The sequence below is a fragment of the Sarcophilus harrisii genome, chromosome 2 (assembly GCF_902635505.1).
Source record: "Sarcophilus harrisii chromosome 2, mSarHar1.11, whole genome shotgun sequence".
Lineage (NCBI taxonomy): Eukaryota > Metazoa > Chordata > Mammalia > Dasyuromorphia > Dasyuridae > Sarcophilus > Sarcophilus harrisii.
Genome location: NC_045427.1, coordinates 390,317,032 through 390,338,748, shown reverse-complemented (window position 1 = coordinate 390,338,748; position 21,717 = coordinate 390,317,032). Strand labels below are relative to the sequence as shown.

General features: G+C 34.5%; 1 protein-coding gene across 1 annotated transcript in view; it reads right to left on the bottom strand.

Moving 5' to 3' along the window:
* ITK (IL2 inducible T cell kinase) overlaps positions 1 to 21,499 on the bottom strand; it is an 84,437-nt gene extending 62,938 nt beyond the window's left edge. The window contains exon 1 of the mRNA XM_003756773.4: positions 21,240 to 21,499. Coding sequence (XP_003756821.1) covers positions 21,240 to 21,377 — 138 coding nt within the window. The 5' untranslated portion in view covers positions 21,378 to 21,499. The remainder of the gene's footprint in view (positions 1 to 21,239) is intronic.
* Positions 21,500 to 21,717: the final 218 nt, after the last annotated feature.

Genomic DNA, 21,717 nt, shown 5'->3' with positions numbered 1-21,717 from the left:
TTATGAGGCTACCAGTTTTATATTTCTATTGCCCATTCGATGATATATATGATGTAATAGAGATAAAGTGAGAGCAACCTTGATAACTCTGCTGATGTTTCTATATTTGGGGACAAGTTAAAAGATATTTTTACTTTGCAAATTGAAAAGTTAATGTGGATGCTTCCTTATTTCTTCTGATTGATGACTGATTGCTTTCTCCTTGTCATCTTTTATTATATTTCTTTATTTTATTCTTATTTTGGGGGGAAGAAGGGAGAAGAGGAAGGAAAAGGGAATAACAATTTGGGCAATTTCATGAGAACTTCCAATGAGGAAGCTGTCTTTATTAATGTGAATTGGCAGCACCTGTTTGCAAATTATTCTTAGATTTGCTGAGGAAATTGATGAGTTAGGAGATTTGCCCAGAATTATCTTGATTGTGTGTGATAGGAGTTAGATTTGAACCTAGGTCTCTCTTACCCAACTCTAGCCACTATATCACACTGCTTCTGTCTTCTTTTTTTTTCTTTCTTTTTTTTCTTTTTCTTTCTTTCTTTCTTTTTTGTTTAATCAGGGTTAAATGACTTGCCCATATTCACTCAGCTAGTAAATGTCAAGTGTCTAAAGCTGGATTTTAACTCAGGTCCTCCTGACAGGGCTGGTGCTCTATTCACTGTGTCACCTAGTTTTTTGGACAACGGGAGTGTGGTGGCCTTGACATGTCCCTTCTTGTACAATGTCTCATCATCATTGGAATATTGTTAGGAGTATTGATGTGATTCCTATGAAGAGAAGGAGTGTGAAGTGGAAGTGAAATCATATAATTGTCCTTGTCTTCCCTATCTGTTAATATTCTTCATTGAACTCTTTATCATTTAAATTGTCAGTGCCATAATCTAATTTCATCACATGGGAAGCATATGATTCTTTGAGTCAGTGACTTATGAGAGAACATGAGAATCAGTCAGTGATATATGAGGATCAGGAGATATTTTTTCTTGAAGAAAAGTTGACTTGGGTAGAGGACTGAGATGGGGGGGAACACAATACTTGCCTCAAGTATTTGAAGGGCTATCTTGAGAAATTTGTTCTCTTTGGTTCTAGAGAATCAAAAATAATGAGTGGAATAATAAAGAGACTAATTTATACTTAATCTCAAGAAAACTTGCTGTAGATGGGTTCTCCAAAAGTAGAATAGGAAGCCTTAGAAGCCGTGGGGTCTCCATCCTTGGAGATCTTCCAATTTTGCCCAAGTGTTGAATATAGTACAGTGGAGATTTCTTTCATGAACATATTGTATTAGATGGACAATCAAGTTCCCTCCAACTCCCAATTTCTGTGCTTCTATGATACTATGAGCTCTGGATTATTTGTTGTTATTCATTCTTCATGTCTAAAAGATAATGGTGATATCAAGCGATGTACTTCTAGGAGCTGTATAAATAAGGCTTGATATATGGACAATGAAGTTAAATAAATGATAGTTTGAAGATTTGGATTAAAAAGTCTATAATGGGAAACTCTAAAATTTCCGATGAAGCCTCCTCAAGTTCAAATACAAAAGATCTATCTTTGAGCACAAAACCTTGCCCAGGGGAGTTTTCATATTCTTTTATTCTTAAGTAGGAAGTGAAACCAAGATCGTGGTTGTCTCTAAGACTCAAATCAGCCTGTCTTATAAAGCTTGCCTTCCTGATGAACCCATTGCTCATATGTTTGAATAGACTTAATACAACAGTCTTTTTTCATTATCATCTGACTTTTCATGTTTGCCTTTAGAAGCCATTCTATTCTCTCTTTGTCCTCAGTCACAGTTTTCCCCATGACCTCTCCTGATGCAACATGAGTCCTGATGCCTTAGAAATATCTAGCCAGCTGTGCTTGAGTGAACCACGGGTCAGGAGGTTAAATACAATCCTGTGTCTGGGAAATGTCTATTGCCCTGTAATCTCTCCCAAACAACCGTGCTATTTCTGAAAATGCCAGGGTAAAATAGCTCAAGAAAAACAGTAAAAGATTATACCCATAAACCAGAGAGAGCCCAAGCCAAACATACCCTTGGTTTTCTGTTTGTTATTCTGTCTGCCTAACTCAGGATTATATTGTCTTTTGGTCTCATCTCTTTCATCAGCTGAGCATAGAGCTAGAAGATATGTAGCAATCTCAGGGCTTTATGTAGGATACTTGGCATATATACATCACAATACAAAAGAACAAGTTATTTATGACCATACATATGCAAAAAGTGCACACTCCACAAAAATGTCTTTCATAGTCATCCTTTGAAAAGGATGATTTTATGATCGTTTGGCCCAGCTTTAAGATCAGAAAGCCTTGGCTTTAAATAGTGCCTCTAACATGTACTAGTTGTGATATTTAGACTTAACTTCTTCATATTCCAAGAATTTCTCTAAGACTATTAAAATACACTGTGATGGATGGAGCCTGTACTTTACCTTCTGACAGAAATGTGATAGAATCAAGGCAAAGAAGGAGATTTAAATTTTTGGGTAATGGCCAGTGTGAGAATTTGTTTTACTTGACTATATATGTTTGTTACAAGGGTTTTCTTGTTTCATTTTCTTTTTTAAGATTAGAAAGAGAAAATAGATTTTTTTAAATTAAAAAATTAAATTTGAAAACAGATTTAAAGACTATGAGATAAAGCTGAGTAGTCATGCATTAGTGAAGGGAGTTTCCATATCGAGTTCCCTTGTCAATGAAATCAGATTCTTTCTTACAGTCCATTCAATTCTACAGCCCTGACTTATTACTATTATTTTTAAATAGGGGGCCAGTTCACTGTCCCTCAGACTGTTGGAGGGCCAGACTATAGTAAAAACAAAAACTTTGTTTTGTGGGGCTTTAAATAAAGAAACTTCATCGCCCTGGGCCAGGGGGGATATTCGTCCTCAGCTGCCACATCTGGCCCGCGGGCCATAGTTTGAGGACCCCTGCGACTCATTACTATAGTCTTGTCATTAGTCTATCGTCAGGTAATTTTAAAATTGTATTGCCATTATCTCAGAGAGAATAATGATGGCACACACACACCTACACATCTATACACACATACCTACATACATATATATGGCATCTGTGTGTAGATGGCTTTTCTGTATGTATACTTTATAAAATACTTTATATACATCATCTCATTTGATCCTTACAACAAACCTAGAGAAAGAGAGGAAAACAAATATTATTATCCCCACTGAACACATGAAGGAACTCAAATCAGAAAGGTTACATAATTTGCCCAAGGTCACATAGGTAGTCAGTTGTAGAATCAGCAATAAAACTCAGAACTTTTGATTTCAAGTCTCCAGCTCTTTCCATTATAACAATGCTCTTCTCTCAACTATCCCAAACCCTATTCTTGAGACTTCTGGGATAACTCCATGAAGACAGTTATCTATTTCACCTATACATGCATAATGCAGGATTTAAGGGGATTTGATTTTGGTGGTGATAGTTTGTTTTAAAAAAAAAAAAAGATCACTTGTTATAATGGATAGAGTGTTGGATTAACAGTCAAGAAATCTGAAAACTGCTTCTGTACCTGCTGCTAACTAACCAAGTGGCCTTGGGGAAGAAAGTTTCTGCCTTCTCTGGTCCTTAATTTTCTTCTATGTAAATCTTCTTCTATGTAAAAATCAGGTAGTTGGACTAGAAAATTTCTAAGGTCCCATCCAGATTTTGAGGTTCTTTAGATTCTATGAGTTACTAAACAACAACAACCACAACTCTTCAGGGATCTCCCTGAAGAGTCTAACACTGCCCATGTGAAAAATACCCAGGATGAATCATGAGTTCATTCACTTCCTGAGATCTTGATTTTATATGCTTTACAAAGAACAGTCTATTTACCCCCTGAGTCTTCCCCTTCCCTTTCCTAGGATACAAAGTCAGTACTGACTCAAAGTAAGAAGTACTAGTAATAGAAACATAAGTGCAGCTTCCATCCAGCTATAGTTGGGTTTTTCCTGAGAGTTCTCATCTACATGTTAAACTAACGAGATTCTCATTTGATAGAGTTGAATGTTTGAGTGGATAGTTAGAACAGAGTATGCTCTAATCAATCTTTTGTCCTTTTTTCTTTTCTAAGATATCATAATCACATAATTTTTCTCTTTTTCTGGTAGAATGATGTGTCAAAAGACTGATTATGGTTTGGAGACCATCCAGATCATCTTATAATGGGCCATTAAAAAAACCCCAACAAAGATTGTGCCCTGGTTACCACCAAAAGAAAAGATAATATTAAGCAGAGACATATCACATTGTGAATTTGATAGCAGAATATGGCAACAGAACTGTCAATGTATGAAAATTTCCTATCAAACATGTAAAGGATCTGGCCTGCTACTGTGTCAACCATGTGACTCATTAGTAGTAAAGAATATTTAGTGAATCTGACTCCAATACTTCTGCATGTACACATAGAGCTATTAGTTCAGAGATTGTGGTGTCCTCCTCAGAGTCTTTCAATTAGTCACATTCCCTTGGAATATTACCTGTATCTTATATGGGTATAGTTCCCTATGTGATAAGAGATTCTCTAAAAGGAACCTATTAGGTGCAGAAAATAATAATCATGAGTTTAATGTGACAGACAGTTCATCAGAATAAAGTAGGATTGAGATTTTTACCCAGATACATGGAGTCAAATGGAGGCTTCCACCTAGATTATCTGGCATAGTTATCTCTTTGCTTCCGCTCCAGTCTGCAAATGCTCTTTCAAACCACTAATTATTTCAGTGTTAGGTAATTTGAAAGGCAAGTTTAAAATGCTTTTGTGTGGCTATCTTTCAACACATTGTGGTTTCTGTCACTGTTCCAGGGTAACGTTTAGCATTAGCCTCAAATTCAGATCTATACAAGAATCCATTCTTTATACATACTAGGTTGATAAATAATTATTGATTAATTTGCTTGAATATTAGCAAGAGTTATGAAAAATGAAAAATAAGTTCCATAAAAGAGAAATTTTTTTTATCTTTGCATCCCAGGTTCTAGTATATTTCTTTTTCTTACTATATGGACTTAATAAATGAATTGAATTAAATGGGGGAGAGGGACAACTGAGATAAGATGTACCTCAGGGAAAAAAAGTTATAAACCCTCTTTATTCATTCATTTAAAAAAAATGCACTGTGTCTACTATTTGATATACAAAGATAGAAAAACATCCTTGCCCTCAAGGAGTTTACAATCCATGAAAGTAAGCAACAGATACACATAGAAGTAAATAAAAACTATATGTGCAATGTAAATACATAGTAAGTGGGAGGGAGACACCAGTGGATGGAAAAATTAGGAAGTTTATGTAAGAGTAGGGTATGTGAACTGGGTTCTCAAGGAAACTAGGGATTCTCAGAGGCAAAGAGGGAGTGCATTTTGAACATTGGTAAATGTTAGCATATTACATGAGAACATTTGCACAGAGAATTTTATTTATATTTTTAAGGCAACATTTGTTGAATGTGCAATAACAAAGGATATTATTCATTAAGCAAAAGAATCAAAAACTAAGCTAGTTAGATGGATAGAGCACCAACCCTGGAGTCAGAAAGTCCTAAATTCAAATGTGACCTCAGGCACTTGATGCTTACTAGGTTTGAGATCCCAGGCAAACCATTTATTCTGTTTTACCTCCCTCAAAACAAATCAATCAATAAAAAATAACCTTTACTTTAAAATAAATTCTGCAAATGACTCCTCTTAGTCAACTTTTATCCCATTGATATAAAATAACATTTTCACCCTTATCTTCTTGGATTTAAAAAAATAAAATAAAAAGGAAGAGAAGCATCTTTGTAATGATACTCTATTCCTTTTCCTGCATACTTTGCCATGAAGAACAGAGTGAAGGTTAAGGATTGGTGACCAAAGGTATATCTTTAAAGTTTTATCTTTGTTGCCACCCTTAGCGATACTAACTAGAACCCTGGAAGACAAAACAGCCTGAAGAGTTAAAGCAGAAAATAGGGCTAGCTGATTTTTCCCTAAGCAACGGGAATGATAAGAGCAGGACTTCAGCGTTCTGGGATGGACATCCAGTCACCTATCTTCCTCCCCCACAGGAACTGGCAAAGCAGGCAAAGAAACATTAGAGCCTGGAAAGACATAAAAGGGCCTTTGACTATGGTTCAGTCAGGTCAGTAAACATTCCTATTTGCTCCTTCACCAAAGGCTGTTGGAATCAGTGAAGAGAAGTTAGTGGGAAATGGAAGAGGGAAGCAAGAGTAGCAAAGGTGGCAGATGCAGCAACAGGGAAACTAGGAAAATCTCCCTCAACTTTGGTGGGGTCTGAATCCCAGCCAGCCCCATTGTGATGATAGAGGGCTACTCATACATTGTAATATGCCTGGGCATACCCAGCATGCATTAGATACATGCTTATAATTTTTGTCATGCTTTCAAGAAACTTCTACTGATTTAGAGAAATACTACTATGGAACAGAATGAGCTATAATGAATTGTTCATCTCTAGAGGTTTTCTGGTGAAAGCTGGACAACCATCTCTTGGGGTTATTGTAGTGTTTTTCTCTTTAGGGTGTAGTTTGGACCAGAAGAAGAGGTAGCATGGAGGATAGAGTGCTTTGCCTGGAGTTGGGAAGACTAATCTTTCTGAGCTCAAATCTGGCTGCAGACACTCTGAATGAACCTGGATAAGTCACTTAATCCTGTTGTCCTCAGTTTTCTCATCTATAAAATGAGCTGGAGAAGGAAATGGCAAACCACAGTGTTTCTTTCCAAAAAATCCCAAATGGGGTGATGAAGAGTTGGACATGATTGAAACAACTGAACAACAGACTAGAATCCATTTGAGAGTGATGGTTGATTTTATAAGCTTCCTTATTTCTATATGATGACATAATATCTCTTTCTCTCTCTCTCTCTCTCTCTCTCTCTCTCTATATATATATATATATATATATAATTTTTGCTTGTTTTGTTTGCTGAGGCAATTGGGGTGAAGTGACTTGCCCAGGGTCACACAGCCAGGAAATGTTAAGAGTCTGAGACCAGATTTGAACTCAGGTCCTCCTGACTTCAGGGTCAGTGCTCTATCCCCTGCACCATCTAGCTGACTCCAGACATCTATATGTTTTAGAGTTTTTACCCTCCCTCAAGATAAAAGGAAATCTCCTGTCACTAAGGATAATCAGGTACACAGTTCTACAATGGTCAACTTTCTATTTTCCTAATGATCATTAAGATTTGTTAGGCAAACTCTGCTTTGTGATGGGGATTTCATCATTTTAGAGAAGAGTTAACAAGCCCAATTTGAAGCAGATTTGTCATTTCATTCAAATGTACCATTCTTTAATCAACCAATTAATAGGCAAACATTTGTTAAGTACTTATTTTCTGTGTGCCAGGCATAGGGCTAGATTTGCTAGGCAATGATGATATAAAGATAAAAATAACTTCTGCCTTCAAAGTTACATTCTAGTAGGGCAAAACCAAGTTGTGAAGGGTTTTAAATGCTGAATAGAGGGGGATGATTTCTAAACTGGCGATCACAGAGATTTCTGATTTAGAAAAAGTTCAATAAATTTTAACATATTTAATATATATTGGATTACTTGCCATCTAGGGGAGAGGGTGGGGTAAAAGAGGGGAAAATTTGGAACACAAAGTTACAAGGGTCAATATTGAAAAATTATTGCATATCTTTTGAAAACAAAAAGCTTTAATAAAAAAATAAAATGAGAAGAAGTTGGACTAGAAAAAAAAAGAAAAAGTTTATTTACTGCAGCAAACAAACTATTATGATTCAAGGGAAGGAATAATTGTAGAACTGAGACATGATTTTTTTTTTGTTTAAGCTCGTGATTAGTACACAAGCTTACATCTTAGTTTCTTCTTCACTTTATTATGAAAAGGACATTTGACATCATTAACTCTGACCTATTCATTTTATAGATGAAGAAAATCCAGAGAAGATAAAATGAAGCAGCCTGAAGTGTGAGAATGAATACCTGGGCTCAGATCCATCCACCATTTGCCATTCATGATCTGGCAGACCTTGAGAAAATAATTTCATTTCTCTTTGCTTCCAACTCTTTATCTGAAAAATGGGCATATTAACATCTACCTGTACTATATTGGATTTGTGACCCTAAATGAAGAATCCCTTAACCTGACAATGCCATAGATAACTAACTTTCTAAAACTGTAAATTTCGGATTAGATGCTGTTATGCATTGGTGGAAGATTTTCCTCACTGGGAGTTCTCTATATAAACGAAATCAGAAGTCTAGATCCAAATAAAACAAAACAAACAAAAATTATCTCCTCCCCCCACCTTATAGAGTAGTTGTAAAAAATGGAAAGAGGCATACCATATGTATGCTTTGGGAGATAGACTTTTTTACTGACCAAAATATAACAATCAAGCATTGCTGCTGTAATTTAAACAACCATTCTCCCTACTACAAATGATTATTGTTGTTTTGTCCAGAAACACTGAGGGTTTGATTCATTATATATTTATTTGTGACTAGGTTTTTTTTTAAAGGTCATTCTTTGTCTCATTTTTTCTTACCTAGTCTTAACTGCTGAATGGGTGGTTGCTTCAGTCAAACTGAGACATGTTAAAGATCTTAGCTTAAAAAGACCAAGCTCTCCCTCTGCATTCAGGGCCATCTTCAGTCATCCTGATCTATATCTGGTCACTGGACCCAGATAACTCTGGAGGGGAAAGTGAGGAAGGTGACCTTGCACAGCCCTCCCTAACTCAAATCCAATTTATTTGAATGATATGACATCACTCTCCTGGTGTCATGGTCATCTTCAAGAATGAAGGACAAACAATTACAACAGCTTGGTAAGACAGAATGACCTATGTGAATGTATTGTTATAAGTTAAGTGGAATAAATAGGATTTAATCTACTTCTCAGCTTCCAGCTTTTCCTCATACTAAACTTCCTCCCATAAAATGGAAGCAATAAGAGTTTGCTCTCAGAACCATTACAGAAACAAAACAGCTATTTATTGTGAAAGCATGCAATATAAAATGTCATAGTTAAAATCTCAATCTAAAGTTGTCTGGGGATTGGGTTATCCAGCATGGAACCAGTTTGAGGCAGCTTTGTTAGAAAAATCTAAATATATTTTTGTTAATTCTTCATCTTCTTGCCTGGCCCATTTTTCCTGTTGGCACAAAATTTCCCCCTCCCTTCAGGGGCCCAGTTCCCTCCTTTTCTCGTTTCTAGACAAAGCTTTTTTAGCTTTGTCATTTTTGGGTCTTCTTTATGTTTGTTATGTATTTAATTCCCTCATGATCCTTCTAGGTAGTTACCTGTTAGTTTGATGGTGCTAGCTAATAATAATGGCTTATATATTCAACCAGATAATATTTGTTTTTTCAAGCAATGGGGGAATTTTAGGCAACCTAATAGCATCAGTGGGGGGAGTATTTTGGAACAAGGTTTTTGTTTTTGCAACACATTGTTTAAATCATATCACAAATATATCTGTTTCCCTTAATGGTATGTATGTGTGTCAACACATATGTAGGATTGTTTGTATGTATATAAATGTATGTGCATGGATTAATATAATACAAAGTTGGAGTGATAATGGTTTAAAAAAATCACAGTGATTTAGGAAAATTTTAGGCTAAAAAGACGATTAATAGATGAGGAATAAACCTTGAAGGAAGTTTAGGATATTAAGAGGAAGAGATATAGAAAGAGGGCATCTGAAGTATGGCAGGTGGCTCACCTAGATCCTGAGAGAAAAATGGCACATGAGTTTTAGTGATGAGCTCAGTTTGACTAATATGTAGACTTCAGGAAGGAGAATAGCTAATAAGACTAAAAATGTAAGTTAAAACCAGATCATGTAGGGCTCTAAATACTAAGCTAAAAATTTTGTACTTTATCCTTAGGCAATAGGGAACCATTAATGGTTTTTGAGCAGGAGAGTAACATGATAAGAATATTGCCTTATTAAGGAGAACTCAGATGTCTCTTCAAGGATTAAATTTGATGAAAAGTCTTTCAGAATGCCAGCACTATAATAGTATTCTTCAATACTTAAAGTTTCCCATTAGAAACATAATCTTCCCTAAAAATGTAATAACTTGAAGATCAAAATGGGATATTTTGTGGTTCATTGTTCTTTAGAATGAACATATAGTTTAACTTAATACTGCCAATCATCTTCATTGCCTAATTAATGCTCAAGCTTGATGCCTCTCATGAATGTCACTTTAATGCTTTCTTATTGAAAGCATTATTAGAAAGAGGGTGACCAAGAGAAAATTTGAATGTTAAGCAATTAAACACATCAGGGACCTTTTGCATAAATTATTCAGGCTCCATGAAAATTATATAGTAACATAAAGCCCTTGGGCCAGATTATTAACCTATAGAGTACAGCCTACTTTTACTGAATTTCAAAGTACTAGAGGGAAATTTGATCTAAGGGGGAATTTTATATGCATGGGAAACTACTTAAGCGTTTCTGCTCTCACCTTTTTAGTGGCTCTAGAGTGTCATGAAGTCAAACAGGAATATTGGGCTTTAATGAAAATAATTCTGCGACAGGTCCAATAACTAATGGATGAATAGTGTAATTGATTATGAGTAGGTTCCAGGCGGTACAGGGAGAGAATGTTAGCAGTTAGTTTATGAGGTCTTTGGAAAGGCTTAAGAAGTTGTTTGATTTCTGTGTGTTTATTTTGATGGGCTTGACATGAGCATATTTCATTTTATATTGATCTCACAGCACAAGAAAATGGACCTTTTTGTTTTCTAGTTTTCAAAAGCTCCTGAGTCTTGTGCTTTTATGTGTGAGTGTGTATGTGTATATCATTTTCTCCCTTCAGACCTGTTTTAAGTGCAGAAATTGAAATGATAATAGGCACTAGTCCCTGAGCAAAAGTGTTGTTGATCAGAAGAGTAGAATTTTCACCAGAATCTATTGTTAGTGTATTTGTATTGGCATTCAGAATGAGATTGCTTGAAGTCATTAAGACTTTCTACAGCAGACATAGTCAAGTGAAGTAGATCATTAACTATTAGTTAAATATTTATATTTATTATATGACTAGTGTAAATATCCAAGCGAAAATTTGGGTCAGATAAAATTTCTTTTTCTATAATATCCCTATAGAAGTATGGGTAGCTGGAATTATCCATAAATGTCCTTGTTTCCATTTTCTTTTGCCTCTAGTCTTTTCCCAGTCTGATCTCTCTTCATCACCATTGAACAGGCAATACATCTTTGGTCATTTTTTTTCTCTACTCAAATACCTTTAAATGGCTCCCTATTGCTTATTGAAAAACAATATGAATTCCTGATCCTGCCCTGTTTGGCTCAGTTCTTCATCTGTAAAAAAAATGAGCTGGAGAAAGAATAGCAAACCACTCTAGTATCTTTGCCAGAATAAAATCCAAGTGGGGTCATGAAGAGTCGGATATGACTGAAAAGACTGAACCACAACAAAGACAACTACACTCTCCATAATTCTTTTTCAGTTTTCTTTAGGCTCCATGCCTTTACTCAAAATATTCCCCATGCCTGGAATTAATTTCTCACTTATTTCTATTCATTGATGTCAAAGTCTTCCTTCAAAGCCAAAGTCAGATGCAACTTGTCTCTCGATCTCTTCAATTGTAAACAAAATAGTTACACTACAGATAATCTCTAAAAGTTCTTTTTAGGTCTAAATGTGATCCCAAATCTTATTTATTGATTTAAGTGTCTCATATACAAAGGTGACAATCTTTACAATTTACTATCCAAGTTTTATACGTGGTATAATGGGGAAAAAAAACACTAGAGTTGGAATAAATCTTGATCGGTTATTTTCTGATTAAGTGATCTCAAACATGTTACTTCCCATTTCTAGACCTTAGTTTTGATAAAATAAAGGGACTGACCTAGATGTTTAGATGACCATTTCTCTGTTCTTTATACTTGCCACTCCATTATCTCCCATATCCATGTTTTTATGATGATTTTCTATTATATTAAATGCATTTTATCCTTACTTGAACCTCCCAGTATCTTTCTCTTCTTTGAAGATGCAGCAGAAGCATTACCTCTTGCATGAAGCCTTTCCTGATTCCCTAACCACTAACTCCCTCCCTCTCTAATGATCTTGTATTTAATTAATTACTTCTTATTCATTTTAAAATTTATTCTGTAAGCATTTATTTAGGTACTTGTCTCTTCGTTAGGATGCAAGTTCCTTGTAGATAGAAATTATTTTATTCTTTGTACTTGTATTCCCAACTTTAGCACAGTGCCTGGTGTGTAGTAAGTACTGAATAAGTATCTGTTGGTTGATTTAATGATTAATCCTATGATGTGGAAACTGCTATAAATGCTTTCCCATCTAAATGGAATGAGAAAGTGTGGGATAAAGAGTGTGAGCTTAACTAGGGGCCCAAACTTCACTTCTTGCCTTCCTCTTTTTTCTGAGTCTTTGTAAATTTGATTTTAATAGTGAAATACTTTCTATACTTATTTGAATGCTGTCCTTCAAAGACCCAGCTCAAACTCCACCCTTGGTTTCTTTGGCCATTGCAGTCCATAAAGGGCTCTCTCTCTAATCTCTTATAGCACTGACTATACCATCTACTTGGCACTTTGCATATGCTTTCCATCTCCTAATATTTAACTTTTCAAATGGATACATTGTAGTATAATATGAAGAACCTTGGGTTTGGAGTTAGGAAACCTGGACTTGAAATCTGGCACTTTCACTTCCTAATTATATGAACATAATTAATGTATTTTATCATTTTGGATCACAGCTTCCTCATTTGTGGAATTGGAAGAATAATACCCATACCATGTACTTCATATAGCTGTTATGAAGGATGCTTTGTTAAGCCTTTAAAAATTTTATAATTTCAAGCCATTATTCTCCCCCCACCAAGTCTTACTTGTGTTCCCCCAGATAGCCTAGCACAATGCCTTGCACATAACAAATGCTTAATTGTATCTGTTCATTGATTGACTGATCTTTCTCACATTTATCCCATTTTAAGAGTAGTGATTACCAACCAGGATTTTACAACTCCTTAAAATGTCTCCACTTACCTTAAAGAATAGTATAAAATCCTTTAGAAGATTTTACTTTTAAGAATTAATTCATATAAACCCTTGGTAAATTTGATTAGAAAAAGGAAAGAGGAAAATCAAATTGTTAGTCTTAAAAATGAAAAGGGAGAACTTGCCACTGATGAAATAGGAAATTAGAGCAATAATTAGGAGTTACTTTGCCTAACTTTATGCCAATAAATTTGATAACTTAAATGAAATGGATGAATGCCTTCAAAAATATTGCCCAGATTAACAGAGGAAGAAGTAAATTGGTTAAATAGTCCCAGTTTAGAAAAAGAAATAGAATAAGCTATTAATCAACTACCTAAGAAAAAATCCTCAGGATCAAATGGATTTATATGTGAATTCTACCAAATATTTAAAGAACAATTAACTCCAATACTATATAAACTATTTGAAAAAATAGGGATTGAAGGAGTCCTACAAAATTCCTTTTATGACACAGACATGGTACTGATATTTAAATCAGGTAGGATGAAAACAGAGAAATAAAATTATAGACCATAAAATTATAGACCAATCTCCCTAATGAATATTGATGTAAAAATCTTAAATAAAATATTAGCAAAAAGATTATAGAAAATCATCCCCAGGATAATACACTATGACCAAATAGGATTTATGCCAGGAATGCAGGGCTGGTTCAACATTAGGAAAACTATTAACATAATTGACTATATCAATAACCAAATTAACAAAAACCATATGATCATCTCAATAGATGCAGAAAAAGTATCTGATAAAATTCAACACCCATTCCTATTAAAAAAAAACACTAGAGAATATAGGAATAAATGGACTTTTCTTAAAAACAGTAGGTAGCATCTATTTAAAACCATTAGTAAGCATCATATGTAATAGTGATAAACTGGAACCATTCCCAGTAAATTCAGGAGTGAAACAAGGTTGCCCATTATCACCATTATTATTCAATGTTTGTATTAGAAATTCTAGCTTCGGCAATAAGATTAAAGGAAGAATTAATTCGTGTAACTCTTTTTGAAGGGAAGATAATGTAAATACAAAAAACCTGAACAACCAAACAGTGTGATAACTTAGAGAAGTTGGCCACCATGCTTTTGATATATGGGAACAATTGGGAACCATGAGCCAGATATTTCGTTCATGGACTTTTCTTTGTCACTATAAGAATCATATAGTGGAATACACTTGGAACACTGTAAGCTGGCCTTTCCTGGTAGTAAAAAGCACTACAAATCCCTTTTCAGAAAACTAGTCAAGATCTGAAAAATATCATTCACATAGTTTGAATGAAGATAAATCTCCCTTGTAATACAACCAGGTGAACTAGTTTAAATTTAGGGAGCAACCAAATATTAACAGAAATTATTTCCTATGTGGTCTTGGGCAAATCACTTATCCTCAATCTTCAGTTTCTTCATTTCTAAAAATGAGAGAATGGGACTTGAAATCTGAAGTCCCTTGTAACTCTAGGTCTATGGTTCTATGCTTAGCTGAAAAAAAAAGCAATAACTGGAAACAATGTATTATCTCTCTAGTAGAGGAAGAATGATAGGGAAAGAGAACTGAACTATGCATATGACATGTTTTAGTCCCAGTTCTATCAACCCATTTGACAAATGATTTCAGTAAAGTCAATTACTTTTCTGGGTCTTAGTCTCTTCATCTGAAAAAAGAGGGTTGGACTAAATGATCTCTAAAGTCCTTTCTGGCACCATAATTTAAATTAATAATACTTTTTGATGTACAACAATACTGGCTTTCTCTAATTTCATAACTAGTCCACAACACAGACTAGCAGTAAACTTGTGTGGTTGTTAAGATCATATTTCAAGTGAACACCTGGCAGGCATTTGAGATCATTGTTATCCTGTTACATATCATTTAATACCAAGGTTTTTAATGGAACAAAAAAGAAAAGAAAGTCTCTTAGAGGAAGAAAAATGAAGATTAATGGCTTCTTAAATGAGATCACTTGCTACAAAGAGAATTGGAGCTGTTAAGAACATCCTATTCTTAAATACAAGAGAAGCAAAATATCAGATTTTTGTAGTTAAATTTAGGTTAAGGCCAATGTCTATTAATCTCTCATTTTTTAAGAACAAAATTTAATCATTCAATTAACAAACATTTTCTAAGCACATACTACATGTCAGGTTGTATACTGGGGATATAAAGTTCATCTGCTCAAAAGGAACTTATTCATGCTCTTTTTAATATATCCCTGTCACTTCTCTAAAACTGCTCCAGTAATACAACCTTCTTTCAAAATAAATAGGTACAGCCCAAGCAAAAAATCAGAGTTTTGTCTCTTTTGAAAATTTATGCTTTATTTTGTACCTATAGGTCAATCAAAAAAGTACTTATTAAGCATTTACTAATTGCCAGACATTGTGCTAAACTCTAAGGATAAAAAACAAAAAAGCAAAAATAGTACTACCCTTAAGGAGTTTATATTCTTAGGGGGAAACAGCATGTACAAATCAGAAAATATATATTAAAAAAGAGTAGATGAAAAGTAATTCAGCAGCTAGATCACTGTGTCTCAAATCAACTCTTGCTTTTTTCCCCCCTCTAAATGCAAGCTAGGAAAGGAGAATAGTTCCTGATAGAGAATGGATACTTGTTCAAATGAGAGAACTTGTCATAAACTGGGAAGAGTACACCCTATACACTGCACAAAATGTCAAATCAACATCCTCTAAAGAATATTACAGAAAACCCTAATTCTTCAGTTCTTTGATTTCCAGTTAAAAATATCATCCAAATGCAAGAGCTAGCACAATGGGTAATAATTTCACCAATGAGAATGTTGATAATAATGTGAGGTAAGTACTGGACTGAGCATCAAGAGGCAGGGATTCCAGCTCTGGCTGTGTGACTGGCTTTTTAAATGGCCTCTGGGCATGCCATTGGCTTTCTATGCACCTCAGTTTTCTCATCTACAAAAGATAATGTTAGATTAGATATTCTCTTAATCTTTGTCTTTCCATTTCCCCATTTGTAAAGTGAGAATAATAATAGCATCTACTTCTAAGATTGTTGTGAGAATCAAATGAGAAACTATAAAGCTCTCAGTATAATGCCTGGTACATAATAAGCACTATATAAATGTTAGTTCTCTTTCTCCTCTTCCTCTCCTCCTCCTCCTCCTTCTTCTCCCCTCCTCCTCTCTCTCTTCTTCCTCTTCCTCCTCCTCTTCCTTACTACTACTATTACTACTACCACCACTATCACTGCTACTATTACACATAAGTTTTTCATTGTTTTTAGAGATAGGCAATGGAGAAATCCCTGCATACACAATAATTGAAATATCATTAACTCACATTTTTTAACCTTTAACTTTTTTAAATCCTCAATTTAGCAAATTTGAAATGAAATGACTGTTTATATATATATATATTAATAAAAAAGGATTATACATAAAATTAAAAATCTTTATGTACTAGGTCATGCTTCTCAGGGGCTTTAGCTTCAAAATAAAATATATGTTTCACAACCTTCTTGTGAAAGATAGGTGGGAAGAGCACTGGTTTTGGAACTGGAAAACCAGGGTTTGGGTCTTGGCTCTGCCATTTACAAACTAGATAATTTTGGGTAGGTCATTTTGTAATTCATCATTCATAAAATCAAACTGGATTAGATAATAAATTTGTTTTCTTATGAGGTGAGAGAATCAATCAATGAATATATATGAAGTGCCTACTATGAGCTGGGAGCCAGAGATAGAAAGACAAATAGTTTAAATTCTTAAAGATAATAAATCTAATGCGGGAAAAGACTTCAGATGCCAGCTAACTCAACTCCGTCATTTTAAAGATGAGGAAGCAGAGGCCCAGGAGTTTAAGTGACATACCTAAAGTCATACAGATGGGAAGCATCAGAAATGATATTGTAATCCAGGAAAGAGTCAGTGCTTTTTCCAAGCAGACTGTAATAGCAGAGATTAATAAACTATAGAGTGCCTGAACAGGAGATGATGTTAGAGACCTTAAAACTCTTATTTGAGCAGAAATCCCTACTTACAGCTTTTTATTCTTTGAACCAGGATAGACAATGACAGAGCCTGACCTAGAATCTGCATCTTGGACAATATAATGAAAAAGTTCCCTTGAATAGCGTCAGGAGTTTTGGGTTGTCATTCTAACTCTTTAATTAGTGTAGATCCTAGGCCAGGCTCTGTCACTATCTTATGTTGCTTTGCATGATTTATTTTAGGTTTATTTGCCTCAGTTTCTTCACCTGCTAAATCAATGGATTGGACTGGATAATTTGTAAGAATCCTTCTACTTCTAAAGTTCTATGAATCTCAGAATAATATTATTATCCTTGAATTGACAATAATCAAAATTGGGGCATTTTTATATTTCCATTTAAACGTTCATGCTGCTTGGTGCTGGTGTTTAAACTTCTATTTGTGTGAGGGGACACAATTTGCCACCTGACAATTCTCCTGCAAAAGAAAAAACATTAAAGGAGAAAACACATTTTTAAGGCTAGTTTTGATCTGCCAAGCAGTCTTCAAGAAAATTTAGGATTGTATATTTGTAAACTCCAGAAATTTTTTTTTGGTGGATCAAGCCTCCCTTACTGTACCCCTTTCCTCCCTTTCTGGAGTCCCCTTTTTTTTCCAAGTGCTTGACATTTTCTTGTGATCTTTCTGCTCCCTTTACCAGAACTAAAGTCATTTATCCCTTACAGGGATCTTGTTCTAGGATTTTAGGTAGAACCAAAGAATATTAGATTTGTCAAGGAATCCTAGATATCATCTAGACAAACTTCTTTATTTTACAGAGAAGGAAAATGAAAGTTATAAAGAAGAAATGATTTGCCTAAAATAACTTAGCTAGCTAATACTAGTTTTGGGACTATAACTCAGTCTTATACAACCCTTGCTATATCCATCATTTAAATTCCCTATTTGATATATTATTTGATATAAACATCTCTATAAATTACAATGGGGCAGCTAGATGACTTAGTGGATGGAGCACCAGACCTACAGTTAGGAAGCACTGCCTTCAAATTTAGCTTCAGACACTTACTACTTTGTGTGATCCTGGGCAAATCAATTAACCCTGTTTGTGTATTTCCTCATCTATGAGCTATATATGAGCTAGAGAAGGAACTGACACCTCATTCCAATATATTTGCCAAGAAAACCCCAAGAAGGGGTCATGAAGAGTTGGACACAATTGGAAAATGATTGAACAACAAAATAAATTATAATAGTCATTTAATTAAGTTTTTAAACTATGTGGAGGGTTGTGACCTGTTGGTTTTCCATATGGACTGCTCATCTAAAAGGACACAAGGATCAGCAAGTGAATATTTCTCCCAGCTCTAACATGTCATGTTCAGAGTCCCTCCATGGTCTGACATTACATGTTCTAAGGTTTTGGCATGAACAGTTTGCTCAAAGAACCCTCTTATTTTGATATGCAATGATCTATTTTTGAAGATTTCTTCCAGCTCTGACATTCAATGACTTAAGAACTCTTAGAGCTGAGAAATGTTATGATTCTATGAAAGTGGTTATTTAACTTTGGAAATTACACACACACACACACACACACACACACACACAGAATGCTATATTTAAGCCATATTAATAGAAAGAACTAAGATCAACTTTTCTAGTGACTCCTGGTGTGACTGTGATCATGAAGAGTCATTTAATTTCTTGGCTTTCATTTTCTTTCACTTGAAAATTAAGATGTTCATATCATTTCCCACTGTGATGTGCTAAGTGTTTTAACTTCAGAAGCAGAGAATACTGTCTCATATTCTACCTCTTCTACTTACTTACTTATTTAAGGTAGTAACCTTAGTGACTCTCCGGGGATCAGTTTCTTCCACTGTAAAATGAAGAAACTTGACCAGATGACTTCTAAGGCCCCTTCTAACTCTTAAATCTATGATTATGTTACTTCAATAGAATTTAGGTGATCACACTTAATGAAATCTTGAGAAGAAAGGTGCTATGCTCCTAATGATGATATTGTATTAATGTCAAGTGGTTCATAATGAACAGATTGTGTGGGAGATAGTAGCTTTAGCATTTATAACTGAGAAAGTAATAATAAAAATCATAAGCCACTTATTAATACCACTACTATCTCAAACAAGTTTCTTTGTATTTTACTACATATTTTTAAAGAAAAAAGCAAGTTACCTTTGTTTATATACATGTATTATAAGTACAAGAAAACAATAAACTCTTGGAATAATGACAATATGTTCTTGGAACTCAGCAAGGAGTCTTTAGTCAGAACATTTACTTCCCAGGATTGACAAATTGTCCTTCTGTATTACAGAACTTTTTATATTATTACGTTTTGCCTTTAGAAAATGTTTTCAATGGAATTAAACCAATAGGATGGGTTATTATTTGGAAATTATAACCTCAAGGCACTTTTTATGACTAATTAATACAATAATGTCTAACTTCATTGCCCAAAATGGTACATGAAACAAACAAGAAGTAATGAATGGGAATGTTTAAGAGCCAAGAACTACTGTTAAAATTAAAACAAGGACTTAAACAAAAGGTACCATTTACAATAAATTAAAAAATAGTCATATTTTGTTATTTCTTAGCTCAATGGAATACATTATTTGTATTTGATCTCTAATTTTTTTTTATCAGGGACTCTTTTGAGAGTCCTTGAAGCCTATAGATTCCTTTTCAGGATAATGTTTTTAAATACATAAAATATAATACATAGGGTTTCAAAGGAAATTATTATATTGAAACAGATTTATCAAAATACTATAAAAGCAAACCAAAAGAAATTAATATTTCATCATCTAGACTGATAACCTATGATCTTCTATAATAGTACTTCTTAAATTTTTTCCACTCACAACCCCTTTCACCCAAGAAATTTTAGTGTGACTCCAGGTATATAGGTAATCAAACATTTACTGGTAATAAATCATAATTTCATGACCTTCACATTCAATTATAAAACCAGATGGAATTGTGGCCCATAGTTTAAAAAACTTTGTTCTATATTATCTATCACAATGCTTTAGTCCCACTATTTATCTTCAGTTATTACAGATTTCTTTCTCTCTTTTTTAAAGACACATGAACACCACAAACATACATCCATGCAATACATATTTACATATATGTACACACATGTACACACATATACACACACTCATGGAAAAATAGGTCACATAATTTTAACATTAAATATATGTGGTGACTAACAACCAGTAAGTCACAGATGCTTTCTTGTGCAAGGTTCAGATCCTAAATAAAATTTTTGACACTTATCTTTCAAGCACATGGAGAAGCATCAAGCGTGTTATAGCAAAACAGGGACTGGATTGGAAGGGAGGAAATCTAACCATTCCAGAGTGGCCTCTAATTAGCTGCATGACCTTTCACAAGCAATTAACATTCCTAGGCCTTTATTTTCTCATCTGTATAAAAAAAGGCTTAGATAAGATGGTGTCTAAATGTCATTTCCAACTTCATAATTTTATAACATATCTCCTTTGGTAAAAATGAAACTAAAATTGGTATCTATCCACATTATTGAGACACTATGAATATAGAATTATAGATGACAACCCTTTGAAAAATTAAAAAGTACTGTATAAGGAACAATTCCCCATTGCATCTATAAGCTGAAAAGCTCTTAAAGACAAATGCCCTGCTAGAAAATCAATGACTGAGATAGTAAAGCTTGAACTAGACCCCAGGCATCCTGATGCTCCAGTGCTCTCCCCTACAGTAAATTAATGTTGATGATGATGATGATGATGATGATATAATGTCATTGTGTTCTGCCTTCTTGATAAGTGGAAACAATCTGATGGCTGAAACTTTTCACTGGAACTAGAAAGACAGTTGGAAATCACATTGAGAACGAATCTCTAGGTAACTGATATTCTAGAATAGAAAATAGCTGTCTTATGCCTCTTCACTTTTTCCTGTACATTATCAAGATCTCCCACTGTTTTTTTGTTTTGCCAACCTACAAGCAAAGTTTAGGGCATCTGAATTTAATAATAACTGATACATTCCTAAGGATTCTGGCAAAAACAAAAATAGATAATTTACAAAAACTTAAATGTCCTTTATATCTTCAGAGTATTAATCCATCTTCTCTAGGATACATTCTAGCATATTGGGGGGAAAAAATTAGCAGTCACATACCCCATGGCGGTCTTCAAAATATGCCAAGTTGGCTTTAGTTAAAACAAAGAAGCGCACTTTGAAGTTGGAGGGGGAAGTCCTTCTCTTTTGTTGGGATTTTTTGATCAGTTGTTCTTCCAGAAGGATACAGTTATTCATGGTCCAGCCCTGAGAAAGTCAAACACCTTGACATAACCCCTCTGCACAGCTGGAGGAAGCCAGTTTAGGAAAAAGACTGTGAAGGGAAGACGGTTAATTCTAAAATACTATTGAACGGCAGCCTAGGTGCCTCCAGTTTTATCTTTCTATCTACATTCAGTCAGCATCGCTTGGCTTCCTTTCTGATGTCAAAAGCCATAACCACATCCTTTCAAAATTCAACAAATGAGGCACCATGGACTGAAAAAAAATTCTTTACTGTATGTTTTGGAAAATTATTTTTGAAGGGGACAGTGATCAAAGTGAATTTAAGGATTAGTTCTTTAATTTAAAAAAATTG